General features: G+C 46.5%; 1 protein-coding gene across 2 annotated transcripts in view; it reads left to right on the top strand.

Annotated features, from left to right (window-relative positions):
- LOC134446923 (centrosomal protein of 95 kDa-like) overlaps nucleotides 1-25,245 on the top strand; it is a 45,956-nt gene extending 20,711 nt beyond the window's left edge. The window contains exons 10-21 of one of the 2 annotated variants that reach the window (XM_063196221.1): nucleotides 722-1,083; nucleotides 2,685-2,802; nucleotides 4,223-4,346; nucleotides 5,760-5,935; nucleotides 10,776-10,868; nucleotides 11,977-12,154; nucleotides 12,980-13,143; nucleotides 14,003-14,077; nucleotides 15,603-15,755; nucleotides 16,613-16,759; nucleotides 17,578-17,649; nucleotides 21,148-25,245. In XM_063196221.1, coding sequence (XP_063052291.1) covers nucleotides 722-1,083; nucleotides 2,685-2,802; nucleotides 4,223-4,346; nucleotides 5,760-5,935; nucleotides 10,776-10,868; nucleotides 11,977-12,154; nucleotides 12,980-13,143; nucleotides 14,003-14,077; nucleotides 15,603-15,755; nucleotides 16,613-16,759; nucleotides 17,578-17,649; nucleotides 21,148-21,324 — 1,839 coding nt within the window. In that variant the 3' untranslated portion in view covers nucleotides 21,325-25,245. Of the gene's footprint in view, nucleotides 1-721; nucleotides 1,084-2,684; nucleotides 2,803-4,222; nucleotides 4,359-5,759; nucleotides 5,936-10,775; nucleotides 10,869-11,976; nucleotides 12,155-12,979; nucleotides 13,144-14,002; nucleotides 14,078-15,602; nucleotides 15,756-16,612; nucleotides 16,760-17,577; nucleotides 17,650-21,147 lie in introns of both variants that reach the window. The other variant, XM_063196212.1, reaches the window with a different exon arrangement.
- Nucleotides 25,246-27,730: the final 2,485 nt, after the last annotated feature.

Raw genomic sequence — 27,730 nt, 5'->3', positions numbered from 1 at the left:
GTGTCCATTTGTACACGTGGAGGAGGGAGGACATGCCATGCCTACCCCAAGACAGCTCTCTCTCCCTCCTCATGCCATGCCTACCCCAAGACAGCTCTCTCTCCTCATGCCATGCCTACCCCAAGACAGCTCTCTCTCCCTCCTCATGCCATGCCTACCCCAAGACAGCTCTCTCTCCTCATGCCATGCCTATCCCAAGACAGCTCTCTCTCCCTCCTCATGCCATGCCTATCCCAAGACAGCTCTCTCTCCCTCCTGCGCGTTGGAAATGAACATTAATTAGACTTGAAGTAGATCCAGTACAACAGCGGTCCAACCGAAAGTGGATCCAGTGGTCCTACCGAAAGTGGATCCAGTGGTCCTACCGAAAGTGGATCCAGTCCATCTTGTTATGCCGCTTTGTAACAAATATACACCACTGACTGGTCTAACTAAGCTTAATTGATTAAGTGAGCAGTTAATTTAGGAAGGCACAAAACAACAGATGGATTCCGGCTATCTGGGGCAGTCGTCTGGTATACTGTAATGTAGTTAGCAAAATGTTTTTAGCCAAAGCCAATTTATAGCACCTCTTCCCAATAAGCAAACAAATCAATAAGATAGACAACACATTTTTGTATCTTCTTACACCAAAAATTGTCTTTTGGTGATTATAATGATTAACAAAATGAAATTGATTGAAATGACCAGCTGACCAAATGGCCTATGTGTGTTTTTCCAGCTGTCGCCCAGTATGGCGGAAGCAGCGGCAGCAGTGGCGGCGGCAGCAGCGAGGTCCCGGAGAGTGCTGTTCCGCACCCAGCCCGACGTCCTCCTCCTCTCCCTTCGAGAGGAGCTGGAGGGAGGAGGAGGAGCGCTCCCAAACGGCCATGCTGACCATCAGGAGGAGGGGGTGGGGGTGCGTGTGAACGGGGAGAGGAGCAGGGCTGAGGAGGAGGAGCTGGAGCTGGAGGCGGAGCTGGAGGCGGAGCTGGAGTTGGAGGAGAGCCTACTACTGCAGCAGCAGCCCAGCTCTAGCTCCGCCCCCAGGAGGAGGAGGGAGCACGGCAGGGGGAGCCGACACCACCGAGGCCCAGCCAGGAGGTGAGAAGGATAGGAGGGATGCAACTAAGAGTGCGTTCCAATATGCGACCTTGCCTCCTCCACTTGTGCTTGTCTCCTCGTACCAGGAAGTAATATGTCATGATGACATCACTGACATTACATTTCAATATCTTGCAAAAGCTCAATTGTAGAGTCTTTTTCTCATTTGCAATTGGGATGGTGAATGAAAAACAGTCCCTCAAAAGTTGTTGTGGCGAAGCTGACAGCTGGGAAACTTTATCGTTTTCTCCACGGAGGAGGGGCCAGGAGGCGGGAAGAGGAGACAAGCACAAGTGGAGGAGGCAAGGTCGCATATTGTAATGCACTCTATGGCTTTTATTTGTCATATGCACAGAAATGCTACACGTGTGTAGCCTGAGTATCATCCTCCGTAGTGACCGCGCTAGCTCAATACTTTCGCTTGCTGACCACGGAGTCTGACCCTGCAGCCACCCCCGGCAGTTGGAAATTATCTCACTTAATGAGGGAATTAGCCTTTCGCAAAACCCCTCCCACAAACGGCCGCCAACCAATCCGAGCTCAGCAACGGTAACTAAGGAGTGTAGAACTTGTCGAGGTCCGTCAAAAACCTACGATTTCAGGGAGACATACAACGTGTGCCTATGGCACCGTCAGGGTCCGACACCATCTGAAGATTAATTAGGACCTCATTTTTTCACTTTCCCGAAGCAAAAACCTCAAGCGGACTGATAACAGGGATGGATTAAGCCATGTGAAGGCTATTAGCTCCAGGTGATCATATTTAAAATTAGCAGGCTAACTGTGCAATCGTCTTGTTTGCTAATATAGCCCCCTTCCCCCTTGCATTTAGCTGGCAGAAAACGTACCCTAAACAAATAATCAATGCATCGCTCAGACTTAAGGACAATATTATATTATAGTATTGGATCCACGGCATTATGATTCAAATTTTATTGGGAAACTACTAGTTGTGTTGTTTAATATGCGCCAAAAATGCACAGCCCACGGAGCAGCCCCCACCCTCTCTCCTTCCCAGTTTGTGTCTGTGTATATGCGTCGAGTGTGACAGCAAAAAAAGTAACACTGAAATGGGGCTGCGCTTGTTCCAACCTTGTTATGAAGATATTAACTGTCAACTAAAACCATTAAAGTGAACAGAAGAGAAACGCCCAGTGTGACTGCCCAAGAGCTGCGCAGTGTCAGTGCCGAAAGCCCGTCAAAGGTCTTGGCGGACGGCAATGTCCCAGTTTACACCAAGCACTATCAAATGTCCTGGTTACAGACATCACATCGCCATCATCAAGTTGTTGTATTTCAGTTGAATATGTAAGAGGGCTTGGGGAGGGGCTTAGACTATCAGCGAGCCTATTGGCTATTCAGATACTGAACGAATATCTGAATTCCAACTGCCGGGGGTGGCTGCAGGGTCAGACTCCGTGGTCAGCAAGCGAAAGTATTGAGCCAGCGCGGTCACTACGGAGGATGATACTCAGGCTAACACGTGTGATGTAGGGCAACTTCAAAAATTATAAGATACCGTAATCATGATGGTTTAGTCAGTAGTTGTTTTCTTACTCGTCTCTTTTTCATGGTGTGTGTGTGTGTGTGTGTGTTACCAGGGAGCGTGAGGGGGCTCCTGAGGGTTTGTCGCGGCGCAGCCAGAGGAATAAGGAGGCGGAGGAGGAGCTCCATCACATGTCTGAGAAGCTGGCACGGCGCCTGGAGGAGCTGGATGATGTAGGACCCCTCTCCTCTCCTATCTACCCAACAGGCCCTCTTGCTCTCGCTCTCTCTCTCTTGCTCGCTCTCTCCCGCTCTCTTGCTCGCTCGCTCGCTCACTTGCGCTCTCTCTCTCTCTCTCTCTCTCCCCCGCTCTCTTGCGCTCTCTCTCTCTCTCTCTCTCCCTCTCTCGCTCGCTCTTTCTCGCTCTCTCTCTTTCTCTCCCCCGCTCTCTTGCTCTCTCTCTCTCTCTCCCCCGCTCTCTTGCTCTCTCTCTCTCTCTCTCTCTCTCTCTCTCTCTCTCTCTCTCTCTCTCTCTCTCCCGCTCTCTTGCTCTCTCTCTCTCTCCCGCTCGCTCTCTCTCTCTCTCTCTCTCTCCCGCTCTCTTGCTCGCTCTCTCTCTCTCTCTCTCTCCCCCGCTCTCTTGCGCTCTCTCTCTCTCTCTCTCTCTCTCTCCCTCTCTCGCTCGCTCTTTCTCGCTCTCTCTCTTTCTCGCTCTCTCTCTTTCTCGCTCTCTCTCTGTCTCGCTCGCTCTCTCTCTTTCTCGCTCTCTCTCTTTCTCTCTCTCTCTCTCGCGCGCGCTCTCTCTCTCTCTCTCTCTCTCTCTCTCTCTCTCTCTCTCTGTATCTGTCTCTGTCAGGACTCTGTGCCATTTCTCTGTGTCTTTTATCTTTATTTCCTTCCCCTTTCCTCAGTCACGAGGTTGGTCTTAGGATCCTCAGGTGATCTAGAGGGGCACTGGCCCTCTTCTTTACATGAGGATTGAATTAACACGCGGTTTGTGTTAAAAAAAAATACAAAAAAATCTGTGAAATTCCATTCTTTCTGAAGAATTCACCCTAGTTATTTAAACATGGACAGCCATGGTGTAATGGTAGGGCAATAGGACTGTAAGATAACAGGGTCTCACCTAGGGCTGTAACGATATTGTATCGAATCGAGAAATCGTGATACACTGAGTCACGATACTGTATCATGATGCAAGAATGCAATATCGTGATACACCCTTTCAAAGTTCTGTTACCCTTCAGTGCAGAAAGCAACCACATGATACGATGTGATGGTGATTCAAGTCAATCATTTTTTTCAATTGTGCGGTGTATCGAACCGTAGGTCAAAAATCGTGATATGAACTGAAATGGCGCCCGTAATGAAAAACTGCTGTCCAAATTAACTCGCTGTGAGACTTTTTTTCATCACGGAATGCCAGCAGTTGATACAAATCTGAATATGGTATGTAAAGCGATGTTTCAAAGAAAAAGTGTTTACCATGACACTCGTTCGGTCCAACGCTGTCAAAAGTTACTTGTGGGGTTTTCTGACAGCAGACCGTGGAAGCGGCCGCGAGATCCATCGTTCACTTACTAATGACTCGCACAAGCATCCTACCTGGAGCTCCTTTAAGTGTAAGCTTAATGTTTTGAATGTGTGTCTTCAGATGCTGAAGCGAGCCCTGGGGGAAAGCTGTGAGGGAGGCGAGGCGCAGGAGGAGGCGCAGGAGGAGGAGCAGCAGGAGCAGCAGTCTCACCACAGCGACAGCATCATGGAGTGCAGGAGACCCGGCAAGTCCACAGGTGACACACAACACTCAACTCAATTGAGTGGCCGAATCGGAGGCCAAATAGAAAATGAATTGAAAATGGGCAGTAACTAAGTTAATTTCAGTTCTACCCTAACATTGGAAGACTTCAAATACACATTTATTTTCTTTCAAAATCATGTGAACAGATTTATTGTAAACCATAGTATATATCAAAATAGTGAAAAATCTTACTTTTGATAACTTTTGACTGAATTGTAACATTTGGTTTCGGTTTCGGTATTCGGCCAAGAGATTAATTATTATTCATTTCGGTTTCGGCCACAAATTTTCATTTCGGTGCACCTCTACGTGAAACTCATTCAGCTGCTAAGTTTACACCTATTCCCATATACCAATCATCCCACATCAGTTTGCATTCTATACTTCTCTGAGCTTCAGTCTGAGCTGAGAGTTGTGGATGCAAGGCCACTGTTCTAATGAAAAGCCCATGCCACATGTAGGTTCTCTGAACACATCAGGTTGAAGCACACAGAGAAGTGAAGTTATGAGGAAGTAGCTGTATTAGGAGTTATTAGAAGAGCTGACTTGGACCTACTCCAAATATTATCCTAAAAGGTATCGCTGTTTGCTAGTTGTCTGGTGGCATAACCTTTTGGATGTTATTGGGAATAAATGTTTAAAAAAAATAAATGTAAACAAACAGCTGTCCCCATTGCAATGACCAGGATCTCAAAAAAGGCTGGGAAAAAAAATAAAAAAATCTCAGGTACTGACAAGTCCAGGGTAGTGTTCGCATTACAACTGCATGTCTAAATTGGCTGAAGTTACCCTCTAAGCTGCCATGTCCTGTCCTAAGATTTTAATTCCTAAAACGAGCTAAGAAGCAGACAGCAGACATAATTAAGTTTTTGAAAATTGTTTGTTCCAATTGTTGGAAAAAAGTGGCCTTTGTCTCATACCTCTCCAATTGAATTATGCCCATTACAACACAACACGATGTAAGCCAAGCTGGGTTAAGCTGAAATTATGTTTTTATACCGTTGTTTTTCCTCCTAAGTTGGTAAACAAGATATTATTTGCAACAAGATCTTATTTGCAACTGTTGTGATGTGATGTTTTGTTCTCTGAGCTGTAATACAGCCTGATTTTGTGATGGTCTGGGAGCCCTTTTAACCAAATGTCAATGGCCTCGTTTACATTTAATTCAGAATTAACTTACTTATTCTGACTTACTAATTCTAACTTAATAATTCTGAATAGCTTAATTCTGCTTTGAAAACATCATGTTAACGCATCACAATTCGGAAGTAAATGAAGGATCAAAGTAAACTCGACGGAACTATTTAATTCTGAATGATTAATTCTGAATGAATAACGTCATGTAACCGTATCCAATTTCTCCTTTTCTCTCTTCTTTTACACCTCCCTCCAGATTTGCCTCTGACCAACGGCGTGATGCGTACGCGCTCCCTCTCCCCCTCCCCTCCCCCGCCCTCGCGGCGGGCACCACTGGAGGGCTCTGGCGCCCGGGACGGCCGGAGACACCGCGTGACCCGCGCATGCCACAGGGACCGACGAGATCTGGAGGGCCAGAGACGGCCAGGAGAGGTGAGGACTCAACCAACATGTACCCTCAACGCCACCATAGTCACCACACATGTACCCTCAACACCACCATAGTCACCACACATGTACCCTCAACGCCACCATAGTCACCACACATGTACCCTCAACACCACCATAGTCACCACCATAGTCACCACACATGTACTCTCACTACCATAGTCACCACACATGTACCCTCAACACCACCATAGTCACCACACATGTACCCTCAACGCCACCATAGTCACCACACATGTACCCTCAACGCCACCATAGTCACCACCATAGGCAACACACATGTACCCTCAACGCCACCATAGTCACCACACATGTACCCTCAACACCACCATAGTCACCACCATAGTCACCACACATGTACCCTCAACACCACCATAGTCACCACACATGTACCCTCAACACCACCATAGTCACCACCATAGTCACCACACATGTACCCTCAACACCACCATAGTCACCACCATAGTCACCACACATGTACCCTCAACACCACCATAGTCACCACACATGTACCCTCAACGCACCATAGTCACCACACATGTACCCTCAACGCCACCACCATAGTCACCACACATGTACCCTCAACACCACCATAGTCACTACCAGGGCTCTAAATTAACACACGCCAACCCGCCAAACGCGGGTGAAAATTCATTTTGGCAAGGAGAAAAAAATACCTACCCGCCAATTTGGCTAGTAGCGCCCGAGTACAGTAACTTATGAACGGTAAACCGCTGCTCTGACGAACGTTATACGGCGAGATTTCCTACATTACCCATGGACACTAGCGTCACGACGTAGCCTCCCACCGTGGGCTTTCCAGTGCATCGAGCGTCAACTCCATGCTGTTGCGCGCGCCAGGATTGAAAACATTTCAGACGACCAGCCTTCTGTCAGCTAAGCTGTGCTCACACTATTCTGACAGGCATCTCTCCTATGCTCTCGTCGCTTTCGCTACAACCTTTTTAACGTCACTACTGCTATTATTACTATATGAACCTTGCTGTAACAGGCTGCATTTTTGAAGCAGCGAGGCCCTGACCGTTTCAATAACAGGACTTACGCAGATTATGCATAGCGCTACTTCTGTTGTGTAGACTATGTTTTGTGCGAGTGATGAGAATGTGGCGGGGGTTAGAGCAAGGTTCTGTGTGTTGGTGAATGCTAGTAGTAATTGCAAATAGTGGCGTTAAAAATGAGTGGTTTTGGAACGAAATAGCGACCAGGGCAGAGGAGGAGAGCCAACTGTCAGAGTAGTGTGACCGTAGCTGTCAGTTCAGTTGTCTTCTGAAATGTTCAGTCCTGGCGCAACGAAGTTGGAAAGCCCACGCCATCGGAAAGGGAAAAAAGCAACCAACGATGAAGCTGTGGAAGTAACAAAGGAAGCGAAGATTCCCGAGATATTATTTACTTTTAATTAAACTACTACTACTTCTTGTCATTTTGTTGCGCATGGTAGAGAAGAGCTCCTCCTCTCTCCTCTCCTTTTCCTCTCATCTCTTCTCCTTTCTTGGGGTGTGCATATGTGAGGTTTAGTGTTTGGCTGTGTGCTTACTGTATGTTATAGGTCTGTTATGTGAGTGGCTTGTGTGATGTGATTCAGCTGTTTTCAGAGGAATTGAACAAAAACTAATCAAATTAATTAGGCCTAAGTAATGAAAGTAAAAAATAAAGCAGAAGTTAAAAAATAATGAAAAAATATATAGCCTATAATATGCTTATTATGTAGGCATATAATAGCCTATGCAGGCCTATAGTGTATCTGTGTTGTAGAAACAGTTGGACAAAATGACCATTTAATTAGAAAAAAAATAACTAGCCTAATGCATAGTTTATTTTGGCGAGATTTAAAAAAAATGGCTAGTTGAACTTCTGTTTGGCTGGTAAGAAAAAATGTCCACTAGCCAAATTGGCTGGTGGTGGAAAAAGTTAATTTAGAGCCCTGGTCACCACACATGTACCCTCAACGCCACCATAGTCACCACCATAGTCACCACACATGTACCCTCAACGCCACCATAGTCACCACACATGTACCCTCAACACCACCATAGTCACCACACATGTACCCTCAACACCACCATAGTCACCACACATGTACCCTCAACAACACCACCATAGTCACCACACATGTACCCTCAACGCCACCATAGTCACCACACATGTACCCTCAACACCATAGTCACCACACATGTACCCTCAACACCACCATAGGCTACAAACATGTACCCTCACCACCACCATAGTCACCACACATGTACCCTCAACGCCACCATAGGCAACACACATGTACCCTCAACACCACCATAGGCAACACACATGTACCCTCAACGCCACCATAGTCACCACACATGTACCCTCAACACCACCATAGTCACCACACATGTACCCTCAAAACCACCATAGTCACCACACATGTACCCTCAACAACAACACCATAGTCACCACCATAGTCACCACACATGTACCCTCAACGCCACCATAGTCACCACCATAGTCACCACACATGTACCCTCAACGCCACCATAGTCACCACACATGTACCCTCAACACCATAGTCACCACACATGTACCCTCAACACCACCATAGTCACCACACATGTACCCTCAACACCACCATAGTCACCACACATGTACCCTCAACACCACCATAGTCACCACACATGTACCCTCAACGCCACCATAGTCACCACACATGTACCCTCAACGCCACCATAGTCACCACACATGTACCCTCAACACCACCATAGTCACCACACATGTACCCTCACCACCATAGTCACCACACATGTACCCTCAACACCATATGCAAGAGTACCAGATAATTACTCTATTACATTTAGCAGATGCTTTTATACAAGCACTTACAAACAAGGACATGATCAACAGCATACAATATGGCTGAAGGAGCGTCTCGATTCGTAGGGGTTTTGTTTCAAGCCCTTCCCATTATTGCCGTGTGGCCAGGAGCCAGGGGCCAGGAGCCAGGGGCCAGGGGTAGAGGTAGGGGCCAGGGGCCAGGAGCCAGGGGCCAGGGCTAGAGGTAGGGGCCAGGGGCCAGGAGCCAGGGGCCAGGGGCCAGGGCTAGAGGTAGGGGCCAGGGGCCAGGAGCCAGGGGCCAGGGCTAGAGGTAGGGGCCAGGGGCCAGGGGTAGAGGTAGGGGCCAGGGCTAGAGGTAGGGGCCAGGGGCCAGGGGCCAGGGGTAGAGGCCAGGGGCCAGGGGTAGAGGCCAGGGGCCAGGGGTAGAGGCCAGGGGCCAGGGGTAGAGGTAGGGGCCAGGGCTAGAGGTAGGGGCCAGGGGCCAGGGGTAGAGGCCAAGGGCCAGGAGTCAGGGGCCAGGGGCCAGGAGCCAGGGGCCAGGGGTAGAGGTAGGGGCCAGGGGCCAGGGGTAGAGGCCAGGGGCCAGGGCTAGAGGTAGGGGCCAGGGGCCAGGGGTAGAGGCCAGGGGCCAGGGGCCAGGGGTAGAGGCCAGGGGCCAGGGGTAGAGGTAGAGGTAGAGGCCAGGGGCCAGGGGTAGAGGCCAGGGGCCAGGGGTAGAGGTAGGGGCCAGGGCTAGAGGTAGGGGCCAGGGGCCAGGGGTAGAGGCCAGGGGCCAGGGGTAGAGGTAGGGGCCAGGGCTAGAGGTAGGGGCCAGGGCTAGAGGTAGGGGCCAGGGGCCAGGGCTAGAGGTAGGGGCCAGGGGCCAGGGGTAGAGGCCAAGGGCCAGGAGTCAGGGGCCAGGGGCCAGGGGTAGAGGCCAGGGCTAGAGGTAGGAGTACAAATTAGACATTAGAAATGGGATTCAGCCTACGTCCGGGGGAATACGGAATATACAGGCCAAGTAATCATCATTTATTATTACTCAAAGACTCAGGACGGGTCAGGAAACACACACACACACACACACACACACACACACACACACACACACACACACACACACACACACACACACACACACACACACACACACACACACACACACACACACACACACACACACACACACACACACACACCAGATGATCTGCATGTGGGGAAACTAAAGGAGAGGTCCACCCCACTGGCCGTGATGTGAAGGGCGGATTACCAATGAGATTCAGTCACGATGGCATTAGTATTGCTGGCTTGGAGTTGGAGATCAATAAGGCTGCTTGTGTTACACAGCCGTTCCTGTAAGGGCTAATTGGCCTCCTTTGGTCTCCATCAGCTGGTGCACAGTGGCGCCTGGTCGTCAAACTGCACAGCATGTGTGTAAAGTACATGGCAATAATGGAATTCCTCTGTCAATATTTCCTCCATTCTTACCAATCCTCTAGTGGAGAAGGACTCAAGTCCAACATATGGGGTGCATTCCAATATGCAGACTCCCGTCCTCCACTTGTGCTTGTCTCCTCGCCCCGCCTTCTGGCCACTCCTCCATGGAGAAAACAATACATTTTCCCAGCTGTCAGCCTAGCCGCAACAACTTTTGGGGGACTGTTTTTCATTCACCATCCTAATTGCAAATGAGAAAATTACATTAGAATTGTGATTTTGCAAGATATTGAATTACTTTTCTGTCATTAGTGACATCATGATGAGGTCACAAGTAGGCAAGTGAGCAAGGGAGGACGGAAGTCCGCAGATTGGAATCCACCCTTCTCTGATATCTTGCCTTCATCGTTCCTCCTCATCTTATTTCTTCATGCCCATACCATTACAAACACATCCTAAATGACAAAAAATGCTCTCCAAAATTTGCTCTGTGTCTCTGTCCTTTGTCGCAACAAAGGCATTGAGGAGGGGCCTAGATGGTCTCAGCTGATGATGGTCTCAGCTGATTGGTTGGTTTGTTTTGTTACAGACGGTGGTTAAAAACTACGAGGAGGAACTCAAGAGGTACGAAGACGAGGAGCGGGCCAAGATGGCGAAGGAGAGGTTACTGGTTCAGGAAACGGTGAGTACAAACGCAAGAAATCAACGTTTACGTGGCTGTTCCTTGCTAGCCTGGGGGCCCACCCAATACTACCTGCTGTAATGCTGCACAGTGTCACTTCTTCAGGTAGTCTGGCCCTGCAAACTACAATGTATACAACATCTCATGGGATCAATTAGTTTGGAGCAAATTGTGGCAAAATGGGGCCAAAAAACGCAGTAATGGGGCTAGAAGGTTTTCCAGTATGGCTCAATCGGACATCATCAGATGACTCTGTTCAGTCATTTTCAGTTGTTTCTGGCCCTATGCCAGTTGTTTCCACCAACATAATAATAAAAACACAAATGCCATTAAAAAGCTACATTTTCATTTGTTCGAGGTGAGATTTTGACGTGCTTCTAAGCCTTCTATGAACCTTTTTTTGTCTGGCTTTCTATGTGGCTTCAGAAAAGATTTTTTTTTTCCCTCAGCTTGTAGCATTTTTCATGATTTCAGCAGCACCTGTGTTTGCAATTTGGCCGCTGTGACGGTGAGCTATACAAACCAAGCTGCAAGAATGACTCAAGTCAAAACTGCCTATTCGTCACAATCTTGACGTGAAACGTTTTTGTAAATGACAAATTGGGCAGTCAGGCTTCAGTGCCTCTTGCTCTGGAGGACTAGTAAAAAAACATTTTAAGAAAAGGGTCTGGCCTTAGATTCACCTTCTGACCGTGCAGTCAGCTGTGAAACTGAGTCTTGTCACAAGCAATTTAGAGTTTACTAACATATTGAGGAGAGACCTGTGGGGATGGGGGGGCAAGCCAGGATTGAATTGGACAACTTCCAAAGGGCACGGGGCCACTGGCTGTCTGTGTGTGTATCTCTCTCTCTCTCTCTCTCTCTCTCTCTCTCTCTCTCTCTCTCTCTCTCTCTCTCGTGTGTGTGTGTGCTTGGGCCACAGTTGTGTGTAGTGTGGCTGTGTGTTTGTGTGTGTGTGTGTGTGTAGTGTGGCTGTATGTCTCTCTCTGAGGGCCACAGTTGTGTGTAGTGTGGCTGTGTGTTTGTGTGTGTGTGTGTGTGTAGTGTGGCTGTATGTCTCTCTCTGAGGGCCACAGTGTGTGATGGCTCTTGTTTCTCTCTTGGTCAGGAGCGTGAGTACAGGGAGGTGTTGAGGAGGGAGGGTCTTCGCAGCCCCCGGTCCCCAGAGGCGGTAGCAGCAGCCGGCAGCCCCAGGACACCAACCTCACACGGCCCCAGGACACCCGCCTCACGCAGCACGTCTCACACCCGACACAGGCACACGCTGCCCCGCAGACCCCCATCCAGTACGACCCCCTTTCACAGTCAAACTCCACATGCATGTGTACAAATTCACAATAAAGCGAAGTGTGTTTAGTTTTACTGTATGTGTTTTGTTTTGTTTTTAGCTAAGTTTATTGTGACCGAGATCATGTACAAAGTTCATTAGTTGCGAAAGTAAACAAGATGATTTGTACCAGAACGTTGTTGAAATCTTTCCATCTGCAATCCCTGGGCAGATAAGCGAAATATTGTCGGTGTCTAGTTTCCTGTCTTGCATTTTGTTTGTCCTGTCTATGCACGGTATAGAGAGGAATGCCCATGTCAATTCCTTTGCATGCTCATGTCAAAGTTAAAGTGGAATGGTATCTATACAGGCGTGAGATTTGAAAATGGGCATAGACACCAACAGTATTTCGCTTACCTGCCCAGGCTCAATCCTGCTCAATCACGCTCACTCTTTCTTGCTTCCTCTCTCTCTCTCTCTCTTTCTTGCTTCCTCTCTCTCTCTCTCTCTTTCTTGCTTCCTCTCTCTCTCTCTCTCTTTCTTGCTTCCTCTCTCTCTCTCTCTTTCTTTCTTTCTTTCTTTCTTTCTTTCTTTCTTTCTTTCTTTCTTTCTTTCTTTCTTTCTTTCTTTCTCTCTCTCTCTTTCTTTCTTCCTCTCTCTCTCTCTCTCTCTCTCTCTCTCTCTCTCTCTCTTTCTTGCTTCCTCTCTCTCTCTCTTTCTTTCTCTCTTTCTTTCTTTCTCTTTTTCTTTCTCTCTTTCTTTCTCTCTTTCTTTCTCTCTCTCTCTCTCTCTCTCTCTCTCTCTCTCTCTCTCTCTCTCTCTCTCTCTCTCTCGCTCTCTCTAGTGAGGGTGAAGGATAACGACCTGCTCCCCACGCTCCTGGAGGACTTCCCGGGCCTGTCGCTATCCCCTCACGCCTTCAGCAGCATGTGGAAGCAGCAGCTGCGGCAGGTGGACCACCTCAACGCCCCCCACAACCAACGCAGCCGACACAAACTCACACACGAGGTGAGCCAGCAAAACACACAGGAGTAGAGTAGAATAGAGTAGAGTAGAGTAGAGTAGAGTAGAGTAGAGTAGCTTCAGGTGGACCACCTCAACGCCCCCCACAACCAACGCAGCCGACACAAACTCACACACGAGGTGAGCCAGCAAAACACACAGGAGTAGAGTAGAGTAGAGTAGAGTAGAGAAGAGTAGAGTAGAGTAGCTTCAGGTGGACCACCTCAACGCCCCCTACAACCAGCGCAGCTGTCTCAAACTCACACACGAGATGAGCCAGCAAAACGCAAAGTCGACTAATCGATAGATCTAGTCATGATTGATTAGTCACGAAATAAAAAGATTTGCCCCAACCTCTGACAAACCGTCCCGGCCTCAAGCGCAGGGAAGTGAAAACATTCTTACATCTCACAATGAACTTTAAATCCTGATATTAGCTTTTTTACTCAAAGATACAATGTCCAATTCATATGTGCTGGGTAATTTTAGGTCTCTCAATAAAGTAATAAAGCATTAGCAAAGTAAGTAAAAAAGCATTGAATGTAATGAATCGATTAGTCGACAATGACAATTCTTGTCAACAAATTGTTATAGTCTATTAGTCGACTAATCCTTGCAGCAATAAATCCAAAGTATCGCAGCCGGCTTTGCTTTGAAGATCTCCACTGGTAAAGGATGTGATCATATTTTGAGCAGTGTTGCTTCAAAGGTACACTGTGCAAGAATTGTAGTGGTTTATTTCCAGATCTCATGCTACCCATTCACTAATGTTACCTTTTTCATGAATACTTAGTTGCAGTAGCTTTTTTGACCATTTCCTGCACAGTGTACCTTTTTTAATGAAATACTTTTTTTCTTCTTGCAGGTGGATGAGGCCCAGAAGAGACACGACCTGCTGGTGGAGATCATCCGCAAAGACCAGGAGCACAACCGCCGGCTGGTGAGGACTTAAAGGGGCCCTATGCTTTTCCATGTCCACTGCCCATTTATTGGGTTACACAGCATCTGATGTATGGAAAAGCTTGGTGAAAGCCGCATTTCACAAATTGTCCTCTTGGGGGAGAATTTCTCTGCCGCAGGAACGCTATTTCTCAACTGCCACAGAACGCGTGGTTGGGTTTTCAACATTCTATAGCATATCATTCAGAAACCCTTGGAACTGAAACAAGAGTAGAGCTCTTCACTAATTAATACACACACTAGTGTGAAGAAGTGTTTTATTCTTTCCTTGACAGTTTTCTCTTTAGCTATGATTTAGATCATGAAAAGTTCATCTTGAGGATGATTTTTTTTTTTTACCCCATCCCTCAGCCACATTTTCCTACCGATAATCCTAATGTCAATCAAAGTAACAACCCTCAGGACGAACCACTATTTGCCCAATTCACCTTTGGCTAAGGCCCGCCCTAAAGTGTTTTTTGACCAATCACAGCGCAGCAAAAGGACGACCTCGGACAAACCTCGGACAGTTTTGACAGCGCTCCATTGAACTCAATGCTGAAATCGCATGTTTTCAAGTACTGTAGTTAGCGAGATACGGTCGTATTATTATTAAAATATGATTGGACATTGCCTGGGGTATTTGTGACAAAGGTGCAAGTTTCCCCGCGATGTAACAAGTGGTAATCGCTTTCCTCTTTACCTAAAACCGGACTAATATTAAGCAGCTGGATAGTCTGCCTTGAAGGGTCTCGGCAGCAGCACACTCGACTAGAAAGCACACGGATCAAAAATATACTTTGTGTGCTCCGATCATGCCACCATCTCATTCGTGTCACTTTTCAGTAAGGTTGTAAGCAAACCACGAACCTGTTTCAGAGTAGGGTTTTGGATTTCTGATCTAATTAATGAAGAAACACCGCTAGCAAAGTTAACTATCGGTCACGGCAGGAGTGTTTTGACTAGCAGCTGATGGACGTGATTTTGTTAAGCTACTGAAGATATAAACGCCAAACGTTAGTGTTACACATTGCTGTGGTAGCTTTGAAGATTACTACAGCCATCACATTGTGTGATTTCGTTTGCGTCTAGCAAGTTTGAGTCAGGGCTCAAACGATATGCGAGCTCAGCTTACTATGGTGCTGGTTACAATGCCTATCGATACCCATATGTGAGAAGAGCCCATAACAACAGCTGTGATGCATCGCATGACCGTTCAGAAAATAAATACTTATATTCACAATACTATGAATGGCGTTTTTTTTTTTTATTAGGGGTGAATAACTGCTGCGATTTACAGTCACTGCATGAATCACGTTGATATCTCAGCATTGAAAGTTTATCTGTCCGACCTAGCAACTGTAACTAAAGAGGGCGGGGCTTAGCCAAAGGCGAATTCTTTTGTGTAAAATCAGTTGTCAATCACTGTAGTCTGTATGAAAGCCGGGTATAAGAAAATGACTGAGATTTAACAAAGCGTACAAATTCCTGATGTCCTCTGGACTGCGTCTCCCCCCCCCTTGCAGAAGGATCATCGTGAGCGCGTGCAGCAGCAGAAGTCGACGCAGAACCGGCTCCGTGAGCAGCGGCAGCAGGTGGCGCGCGCCAAGAAATACTACAGCGACTACCACCTGCAGCTGCGATCACGCCTGGCACGCGCACGCACGCGCGAGGAGAGGGTTAGTGACGCACGCACGCACACCCACGCAGGCGCACACGCGCACACACACACAGCTCCAATCACGCCTGGAGCTGCGATCACGCACGCACGCACGCGCGCACGCAGGAGAGGGTCAGTCACGCACTCGTGCACTCAGGGACGCACACACACACACACCCATCCAAACATAAAAAAATGCTTGTTCTGGAAAGAAATTGGAAAACTTGGAGCATACTGGGGCAACCTACTTTTTTGGTAGCTAGCGTTTCAAGACAGGAGCTTATCACTTGTATGTAAAATCGTCGTTTACATTATCAGTCCTGCAATCTTGGCACCTCTTCACTTCTGACCAATGGTAGTCATTTCAGAGGTCGCTTGTAGGATCTCAAAGACTCCCCGCACACCTCAGGTGGCAGGTGTGTTGGAGATTATGACCCATAGGAGTCAAAGATTTGCCTGTTGAAGGTCCAAGATTGAAATTTCTGGAATTTCTGGTACTTAATCGAGGCCCTGTGTATAAGCAGATATTTGAGTGTCTGATCTTCAATGCCCATATTCTTCTCTCCTCTCCTCTCCTCTCCTCTCCTCTCCTCTCCTATCTTCTCCTCTCCTCTCCTCTCCTCTCCTATCTTCTCCTCTCCTCTCCTCTCCTCTTTCCTCCTCTCATCTTTCCTCCTCTCCTCTCCTCTCCTCTCCTATCTTCTCCTCTCCTCTTTCCTCCTCTCCTCTTTCCTCCTCTCCTCTCTCCTTCTCTCCTCTCTCGTACCTTCTCCTCTCTCGTACCCTCTCCTCTCCTCTCCTCTCCTCTCCTCTCCTCAACTGTCCATTTCTCTCCCCTCCTCTCCTCTCTCCTCCCCTCTCCTCTCCTCTCCTCAGATGTTTAAGCAGATCTTCGAGGAGGGCGTGGAGCTGCAGAAGGCTCGTCTGAGGGAGGAGCGCGCCTACGCCAAGGAGCAGCGGCAGGAGCAGCAGAGACGCCAACGCGCCGAACTGGAGGCCATGGAGAATTACTACAGGGATCAGGTATATTCACACGCACACACGCACACACACACACACGCACACACACACACACTGCTGAAGGCCATGGAGTACTGTATTGATACACACACAGACTACATTGTGCCCATTTTTACCAAGAAAAAATATTCTTCAATGGTGAATCAAACATTCTATCGAATAAGGTTCACAACAAGTTCACAAAAGTGAAGTATTTTTGTTGTAGCAAAGAAAAACTCAATGTGCAATTCTCGCCACCTGTATGTTTGAATTCCTCCCATTATCCAAGCTTGTATGCCTACCGCAACTCCATGTTCAATCTGGTCTCCTTTTTGGACAGGATGACTGATCTGAGGACCTAGTTTAGTTTTCCTCTTGTGTGCTGGTTCCAGTGGTGGTGGTGGAGGTGGTGGAGGGAAACGTTCCTGTAAAAGCGCGTACAGTATAGGCCAAGACGGGCACCAGCTCTTCATTAGGACGCAGCAGTGGGCAGCAGTATTTATGTTTTTCTCCTGGTTGCATTGGTTTTGGCCCTCCGTTTCCACGTAGCAGATATTTAAAATCCAGGTATAAAAAAGCAGGAGAAAAAAATATCCTATTTAGGGGGCTGAAACGCATTTGTTACAATGGAGGATTTATTTTTATCCACATGTTGTGTTTACAACTAAACAGGAGAAAAAAATACCCTGCTAAAAAATATCCTGCTACCGTACGTGGAAACAGCACCTTAGTTTGGCAGTCCCAGACCATAAGGCATTTTAGTAACTTGGGTATCTCTGTGCTCCACTGGTGCCACTTCCCTTGTGTGTTGACTGACTGCAGTTGCTCCTCCCCCCCTCTAGTTGTCGCTGTTGGCTGAGACCCTCGCGCAGGAGCGGCAGGACATCCAGGTGCGGAAGAAGGCCCAAGAGAAGGTGAGACTCATCCACTCACTCGCACACTCACTCACTCACTCACTCACTCACACATTCACTCGCACATTCACTCACTCACTCACACATACATTCATTCATTCATTCACTCACTCACTCACTCACTCACATTCATTCATTCACTCACTCGCACATTCACTCATTCACTCACTCACTCACTCACACACTCACACACTCACACATTCACTCACTCCTTTCATTCATTCACTCATGTGTCCCTTCACAGGGCTCCAGACTAACTTTTTGCACTGGTTGCACTGGTGCGCCTAAACATTTTTTTTAGGTGCACCTGCACAAAATTTAGGTGCACCCAAATGTTTTCACCACCCATACACACACGCACCTCAGCTTTAAAAAATATTAATTAAAAATGATAACAATAGCAATAATAATAGCAACAGTAATAGAATAATAATAATAATTATTATTATTATTATTATTGTTGCTATATTTTAAAAGACCTGGAGCCTTTCATGTGCTATAGGCTAGTCTTCCAAATGCTCCTTATAAAAGACATGACAGTAGGCTACTTAACTAACACATCTTGGCTACAAGCAGTTTGGCTGGTAGAAAAGACCAAATTAATAGCCTTTTAGTCAGTATGTGTTTGACTAGTAAGACCAACATACTAGCCCTTTCGGCAATAAGGCTACGCACACGACACAAGCACAGAGTTACAATATGAAGATGGATGGATGGATGGATGGATGGATAGATTTTTTTAACAAACCTTGCTAAAAATGTAATGATTTTTATAATTAGACACAAATAGCCTAGCCTATGTTTACAGTGGAATCTGAGGTGAATTGGGTTTTGTCTATTTCCCCGTTTTTGAGCGCTCTCCCTCTGCATAATGATTGTGGTATCTTAGCAAGCGCTACGAACAGACACGGCAGCACTAGTGCGCTCGCTCGCTCAATCTCTCTCTCTTTCTCTCTCCCTCTCTAGTGCTGTCTCAATGTGAACGATGCCTTGCCGACTGATAGGCAGTATGTAGCCTGCCCTAGTTCTAGTCGCTATCAAAAACTCTCACAGAAGTCCCGACAGACTAGCGCGTCACCTGTTGTTTGGCCAGCTCTTCTGCACGCGGCTGAAACGGGCAATTATCCGCACCCGTCTGCGTTTTTGTGTGGCAATGTTTAATATCCGCTCAAGCCATTTAGTTTTTCCCCGTGATTGTGACTCTCTCGTGTTTAAAATATCCTCAAGTCATTTTGCTGTTTTTACCGTGATTGTAACTCTCTCGTCCGTTGCAAAACTCGCCTGGTTGAGAACACAAAACTCGCTGGCACATGTGAACTCGGATAGCCTAGTTGAGCGAAGTCGAACATTCTATTCTGAAACGTTGGGCTGACGAGGAAGGGGGAGAAAGCTACCGGTAGTTCAGCGGAGTTGAAGCCTGTTCTCTGGTTGAAGGAATGACCGCATCGCCACGTTTTATTGTGTGATGATGGCCCACTAGAATGACTATTCATTTTGTGTCCATTGAAACGGTTGTTTGGTAATCGATTTTGTTCTACTGATGGCTGGTCGCACCGGTGCGCCTAAAAATATTTTTTAGGCGCACCATTGAAAAAAATGGGCGCATATGCGACCAAATTGGTCGCACTCTGGAGCCCTGCTTCATGTACCTCTTGTCTTTCTTTGAGCGCCTGTGCCCGTATTCATTTGGCACTGGGTACATATTATAATACATAATAGTCACATCCTGGGGTGCATTTCTCAAAAGCGTAGTTGGCAACTACCGAAGTTGCTAACTGGCTCACAACTTCATCGATTTAAAGCCCTAAGAATCGAAATCGAATCGATCAAGGAACATGGCTGTGATACCCAGCCCTATCCATGATTCCTCATGTCTTCCATTCTCATCCCTCCGTGTGTGAAGAACACAAAGAAGGAATGGAGGGATGATGGAGGACTGAAGCAGCTGGCCTCCTCCCTCCTCACGAGTCACCTGTTCCTGTATTGAGGTGTCTGTGATGCATGACGAGATCTTCAAGGCCTGAGGAGGTGGTTGAGGAAGCAACTTGAGGAAGGATATTGATATGGATACAATTTCCTTATCTATTGATATTCCCGTACTACTCCGTATATATGCCTGTACTTAAACACACACACACACACACACACACACACACACACACACACACACACACACACACACACACACACACACACACACACACGCCTCTCCTGAAATCCTGTCTGACCAACACTACCTGGTCACCAAAAAAAAACCACACACACACACAACCCTCCCCCTCCTCAGCGTAGTGTAGGTTTCAGCTGCTCTCGAGGAACGGCTCCCTGTGTTCCATAATGCATGAGTCCTGTTAGCCCGCAGCATCAGCTCTGATGTCGGCCATGTCATGGCGGCGGTGGCGGCGGCGGCGGTCATCTCACACAAGTGAAGGCACCACACCACACCACAGCACGGCAGGCTGGTTAATGTTTAATGCAGCTAGCCTACTCTACTGCCACTGGTACTGGTCTGCCACACGAAGCCATGAGATCACAATGATCATGTGCTCCTCGAGGTCTGTAGTGCGAGTACCAGGTAGCCTGATTATCATCGACTTTCAAATCTCTTCGATACTTGGTCTGACCAAGAGCATAACAATTCACATTTCCCAAACGGTATGGTTGACCTGCCTCCCTTAGTTTGCTTATGGTTGTTTGCTCCCTGACAAAGTGGGAGGAGTTTCTGTATTTTTCGGGAACTCAGAAAGTACTTGCATTGCTCTTGACCTGACTGGTTGCAACGCTGAAGGTGTGGCGTCACTAGGAGGGCACGGCCTGGCTAAGTAGCAGGTTGCACTGGATTACTGTTGGTTGCACCTTCTGGAAGAAACCCGAACCCTGGGCTTAAGTAGAAGAAGACTGACTGCTGCTGTATCCATCTGTACAAAGTAGAAATCTCAAAACTGAAACACTGTATTTTTGGGGGCTTTTTGGCCTTTATTGCCATAGGACAGTGTGAGAGTAGACAGGAAACGACTGGGAGGGAGAGATGGCAGGGTCGGGAAATGACCCCGGCCGGACTCGAACCGGGGTCCCCGTGGGCAATTTTAGCCCAAATGTGGTGGGCTTAGCGCGCTGACAATCCCATTTTAATTCCATCTACTTTTTATGCGTGTTCTGACGATTGTATGTATATTCTGCGATATATTGACCATATTACATTACGATTAGCTGACGCTTTTTTTATTCAAAGCGACTTACATGTACTATTTTTCCAGGGTATTGGTTACAGTCCCTGGAGCAATGTAGGGTTAGGTGCCTTGCTCAAGGGCACTTCAGCCATGGATGCAGGTATAGGGGAGAGGTCAGGTGGGATTCGAACGTACAACCCCCAGATTGAAAGACCAACTCCCTAACCGTTAGGCTACGACTGCCCCATATGATCTCATTATCGTTGGCAGACCCTGTCAAATATATGATATACGATATATTGACCGTCCTCCTCTGTTTTTTTTTCAGGCCCTGGTGAAGGTGAAGCGGGAGCTGCGCAGCAAGATGGAGCGCGAGATCGGCGAGCTGCAGCGCATGATCATCCAGAACGACGAGGACGACTACTTTAGAGACATGGAGGCGGAGCGGCTGCGGAGGCGCCTGCACATGGCCTCCTTCCAGTACAACACCAGCTGCCTGCACTGACACCAGCCCACCACCAGGGGGGGGAGTAGTCCAATACACTGGCTCAGTAGTGAACCAGGTCAAGTTAACCTTCAGCTAGTGGTAAATCATCTAATAGAAGAACATCCAGGAGCCTAATACTACAAAGCTGGTTCAGGTGTAAACCAGGTGAAGTTAAAAGGTAAATCACCTAATAGAAGAGCCTGGAGTGCCATTTTCTGAAGAACACCAGGACTCCAGGCTCTTCTATTAGATGATTTACCTCTTAACTTCAACTGGTTTCCACCTGAACCAGCTTTGTAGTCCACGCCCCTGAAGGAGTCTTCATGTTCTTGCCTAAACGAAACTCTGTGGCCGATCTATTAGCAGGTTTACCACTTCCTGTAGGTTACCGTCGCCAGGTTTACCACTTAACCGTGTTGTTGGAATTACACCCCTGTGCTCAGGCAGACTGACTGACCGACCGACACGGTCGCCACCGCTGCTGCTGCTGCTCCAACTCCAACCAGACAGATTTTTGCCTTTTGCTTTCACCTCCTCAGATCAGACATAAAAAACAAAACTCAAGAGCATGAACTGGTCACGGTTGATTGTGAATGCATTGATTTCCGGTACAACAAGAGGCTGGTGTGCACTGGCCTGAGATCAGGCAGACAGGGCTGCAGCCGGGGCAAGAGGCCCTGGGCTGACTTGGGTGGGTATTCCAGTAGGCAGGCAGGCAGGGGGGTTACTAGGCTCTTCTCCTTCTCCTTGGCATCGCAGCTCCAAGCAAGTAGCTAACTCTTGTAGCAGAAGAGGCCTGTGTGCCTTTTTGCTTTTGATTTGATAAACCGGCACGCAGAGTCGTATGAAGCAGAAGTACTCTTACAGATGGAATTACAAAACGGTGAGGATGGTAATGATGTTATGATTATATGACATGGTTTCAACTTTGTAATATCAAACTACTGGTGTTGTTACTACATCTGTAAGAGCACTTCTGTTTAATACAACTCTACCGGCAAGTCACTTCTATTTGGAGGTTCACAACTTACTCTGGGTCAGCTTATTTGGGTTCGTAGCTAAACCGCCGCCTTCTTTTTCTCTAAGGAGTACTGACCTGGGATCAGACAGAATACTGACCTGGAATCAGAATACTGACCTGGGATCGGAATACTGACCTGGGATCGGAATACTGACCTGGGATCGGAATACTGACCTGGAATCAGAACACTGACCTGGGATCAGAACACTGACCTGGGATCAGAACACTGACCTGGGATCAGAACACTGACCTGGGATCAGAACACTGACCTGGGATCGGACAGAGAGAGCTGCTCTGCTCCAAACAGCACCAATGTGGGGGCTGATTTTGCCTTTTTGCTCTCCCCACCTCAGATCAGACGTATAACAAAACAAACTCCTAGCATGATGAACTGGTCACGGTTGATCGTAAAATGCATTGGACCTTCCGGGGGTGTTTCGTGTGTGTCGTGTCGTGGAGTGGAGTGGAGCGGGTGTCGTTTGTTACTGGGTGGAATCGGTACAGACTTTGTCTATTAAGAAATGGAAGCGGTTTTGAAACCTATACTGTATACCCTCTCCCCACACACACACACCACACACACACACACCTCACACACTCTTCTGCTGCTAACTCCGCTATCGTCACCTTCCCCCCTCGTTTCCTCCTTGATTCTCCCCCCAAAACGGTTTGTCCACCATTGTCTAAAGATGAGAGTTTTTAATTTATTTGTTTGTGTTTTTAAAGGAAAGAAAATTTGTGACCATTTTTTTAACGGAAGAATGTAGTCTGCATTTCTTTTGTATACAGTGCTGTCTTGTGTGTGTGGGTGGGACCAGAGATGGCCATCCTGGATTCATCTAGTTTACAGTCCAGTGCCACATATTCCAAATGATCTGGTTTATACCGGTCCAGGGGTCAGTTTCTCGAAAGCATCTTTGCTAACGACGGTAGCAACGTCCTTCGTAAGAGCGACTCAACTCTCTCTTGACAGCGACGCTCATCACTAAATCCAAGGGAATGGTGTTACGTCGTAAGACGGTCTTAAGACGGTTAGCAACGACAAGAATCGAGAAAAGTTCAGCCAGGCACTCACCTGGTTGAATTCAAGGGGAAAAAGGAGGTTAAAAGGAGGTTAATTGGAAAATGTGGCACTGGACTCTAAACTAAATAAATCCGGGTTGGCCGTCTCTGGGCGGGGACTGAAAGTTGCATGTTGAACACAATGTCTTCCTGAAATGACCGGACGGACTGCTGAAAAAGAAACAAAATGCTACACTAATAATGTGTCACTAAGAAGATCCTTATTTTATTTAATTTTATTCATGCCTATAAAAAAACAATATGCTGGATTGTTTTTTTTTTCTCCTTCGTGTCTTGAACACTGTTGTATTCTGTATTTGAATGGGTGAAAATGAATGAATGAATTTTATTTATGAAGCCCATGTGGTGTGTTCTTGAAAACAGCTGGTCGTTTGGACCACCAGGGGGCGCAACAGAGCATCATTAGCCCACATAAGCAGATGGACCTACTTCACACCAAGATGAATTTGGCTATAATGAGACATAGATGGCAGTCAGTACTGCCTCATACATGAAATATGTAGACAGGTGCTGACCCTGCCGTGGCCAAACGGTGGGGCACTCGTCTACCTGGCCCTGGGTTCGATTCTCGGCCCGGGTCCTTTGCCGACCCTTCCTTGTCTCCCACTCTCCACTTGCTTCCTGTCACCACCTTCACTGTCCTATCATAAAGTCAAAGACCAAAACACATGTAGACAGATGTAAAGCAGTCATAACCATACAAATGATCTGCTTGCTTTGGCTTTGAAAATAATGACTTAAAGGGACACTGTGTGAGATTTTTAGTTGTTTATTTCCAGAATTCATGCTACCCATTCACTAATCTTACCTTTTTCATGAATACTTACCACCAGCGTCAAATTTTGAGTGTGGCTATCTGTGGCGTCAGTGTACTAGGAAAAAAAATATCGCGACCTGCCATGATGATGGTCAAAAATGTGAAAAGCTGTTCTGCACTTTTACTGAACCCATTTTGTCCTAAACCCTTTTTGGAAAAGGGTGCCCTCTGCCTATTAAATCCTAAATATCTCAGCCTCCGAAGCACATACAGACATGAAATGAGTTAAATTTAAAAGCTAGGACCCTCGTTTTGCCTTAGAATGTGTTCATTCAGCTCTAACTTACCTACATTTCTAATAAAACCGCTCGTATCACAAGAACCTAAATGCAGCGTTTTAGGCAGTGAACACAGTGATTTTTAAAAGACTGAAAATGTCAATAATGCTTAATTATTGGGATGTAAAAAATATTGAAAGTATTATATCCTGAAATGGTTAGGAAGTTATAGGCATGGTATTCAAAAGAAAGTGAGCTGAGGAGACGGTAGTTAATTAAAACTGAGTTGCTGCCAGTGGCGAGGCGAGCAGCATCATAGACTTTATTGCTTTTTCTCTGCAGGGCTTCACAGGAGACCCTCAGTCTCTCCTGTTTTAAATGTACAAGTGTGAGAGAATGTGGAAGCATACAAAAAGGAAAACAGCCACGTGAGATTTAACACACAGCAGTAATAATAAATACAAAATAAAGAGTTCGATGGAGACCAAAATGAGTACAATGACAGGAGAGACGAGACGAGACGAGACGAGGTGGCCTGATATGAGTTTTGTCTGTTTAAAAAAAAACCAACTCTAACATATTTTACGTAAGCGCAACCAAGGCCGACTCGGCACAGAGCCACCAAAGCAATAATAATAATAACCATTAAAAAATATATCATAGTGTGTTGCAATGGTGGCCAACTGTCAGTTAGCAATTAACAGATACTTCAGCCATGCTACAACCGAGGCATCTGCATTAAAAAAACAAAAAAACAAAAAAAAAACAGAAACAAACAAAAATAACCCGATGTGCAATGGTGCACAATGAACTAACTGGAGGCAAATAAAAAAAATAAAAACAAGATTTGTATGTGTTATTGGACATGTTAATGTTTTAGAATATAACTATACACAAGTCAGTAAATATGGAGGTTGCCTGTTATTTGCACGACAACTTAAGTCTCTGTGTGCAAAACAAAAACACCATTTTTTTTTGCTGTTTTTGTACTTTTTTTCCTCCGGATTTTTAAAAGTTTAAATTAAAAGTTAAGTCTTGATCTGCATATGAACAAAAATGTATACTGTACACAAAGCACCATTTCAGGATACTCAATTCAATTTGCATCATCAAAATCTGTCAGGACTTCAAGAAGGCGAAGGGGGGAGGGGGGGGGGGGGGTTGGGGGAGAAGGCTCTTCTCTTCAATGTTAATATTAAGAACAGTCCATGGTCATTGATTGCTATAAACAGACAGATATAAAACAAAAACAAAAACCAAAAACAGAATGGGAACTGCAGAGAAATGCAAATAAATAAAAGCAACATTTGCCTACAAAAATGTCCCTTTACATGCATTCACTGGATTCTCACGAGAGTGGAAGGTATCCAGCAAATAAAAGAAAAAAGAAAAAAAGGGCTGAATGCAAATTGTTGTTCATTACTCAATCCCAGTGACTAGGTCACAGCTGACAACACAGAATGGTGTCATTTCAAACCGTCGGAAAAAAACAAGAGTTTAGATCCCCCCCCTCCTCTCCTCAGCTCCATGACTTTGGTGTCGCCAATCATAATAAAAATAGTTTGTTAAGGAGACGGGGTGATTTCAGTTGTGGTTGAACTTGTTTCTTTTTAAGGCCAGGGCCACAAGTTCTCCATGCACTGCACTCTGTGGGCATCTCACAGGTCCGATAAAGGGCTGCATATCATTCCTCCAAACTTGCACGTCTGTCCTCTGGCCACGTCGGCCACGTGGGTAACTTCACTTTTATAGCGGACATTCATTCAAAATTCAAACTACAAATTTGATATCTGGAAAATAAATTAAGCCTTGTGGTGGCACATGAGGAAATCGGTCTGTTTCAACGTTGAAAACAAACGTTATTTTTCAAGATAGATCACATTTGTATTTTAAACGTTGTGCCAATGTAAAAATGACATTAGTCAAGCCAATAATGACCGAGGAAAGGCTGGAAGTTTGGAGAAATTACAAAAGCACTCAAAGTAAAAAAAATCCCTTCACTCATTCACTCACAACGGAAGACGTGCAACCGACCACAGCTGAGGCCGCCGTCTTACAGTCCAGACAGACGAGGAAGCTTCACACAAACAACACAACCAACACAAAACAAAACAAAACAAAAAACTCCTCTCTAAAAGCCATCACCTGAGTATGTCGCGTGAGGTCTGAGTTATATATACTAAGACAGAATAGACAACAAGCCATATACAAAATATATATGCAATTTGTACATATATACTCTAAATTACAGGTATATTTATATAGAGATATATAGATATATCCAAGTATAGTTTTTTTTCCAATGCAAGATTAACAGGGATAAAGTTCCGGCATCAGGTCGTAATTTCTTGCAAGAATATGAACGTTATCTTCTGCCTGCCTGCCGAGTATCTAAAGTGCACTAGAGTCTTAAAGGAAATAGAAAATAAACACATTTCAGCCTTTCAATATACTGGGATCATGTCACATAGTAAAAAACAAAAAAACAAAACCAATATCCACACTCCTTCACTGCTCTACTCTGCCTGGAGGCTGAAGGCATGTGTGTGTGTGTTTTTTTAAAGGGTGTTAAGAGACTCGGTAGTTTCCACCACCACCACTACACCTCCTGGTCTGAAGGCCCTTCCCTGTTCCCTCCCGTATGGAAGTGCAAGGTGGATCTGCATAGTTTGGGGCCGACTCACTTCTCCAACATCAAGCTTCCTGGGCCACACTCTGGCTAGCGAGCGCTTTAAAATGGTCACACACGCACGCACGCACACTCACACACACGGCAGAGTAAGGACATGAGATGCGTATTGTATCGACACGTGCATCTCATTTCACCCCCACTTTCAAAAATTGGCTTGGACAGGACAGGCCAACTGACATGACATCAACCATAAATATCCAGAACTGGACTCAGTCAGGGGTTTTGGAATACACATCTCTCTCTCTCTCTCTCTCTCTCTCTCTCTCTGAGAGAGAGACATACAGGAGTCAATGCGGACATGTCCAATTGGCAGGTGACAAGGCTATGGCAAGCCAGGTTGGACTTCAGATCCAAACGATTCCAAAAGGGAAGCATTGTTGTGAAAACCTTTACGGCAAGTCTCGACAACTATTTTTCTTGAATGACCAGCTACAAATGGACTTCACACAGACACTGAACACACACTCCATCTCTCTTACACACACACAGCATCATAGCCTATAAGATGGAACAGGTCTCGTTCAGACTGCCAGTCTCTAGCTGAGGTCTCGTCTTCAGGATCCTTCGGCTGCACCCTCACATGTAATTTCATG

Source organism: Engraulis encrasicolus, chromosome 1, assembly GCF_034702125.1.
Source record: "Engraulis encrasicolus isolate BLACKSEA-1 chromosome 1, IST_EnEncr_1.0, whole genome shotgun sequence".
Classification (NCBI taxonomy): domain Eukaryota; kingdom Metazoa; phylum Chordata; class Actinopteri; order Clupeiformes; family Engraulidae; genus Engraulis; species Engraulis encrasicolus.
The sequence above is the reverse complement of the archived record's forward strand: the minus strand, read 5'-3'. Positions and strand labels throughout refer to the sequence as shown.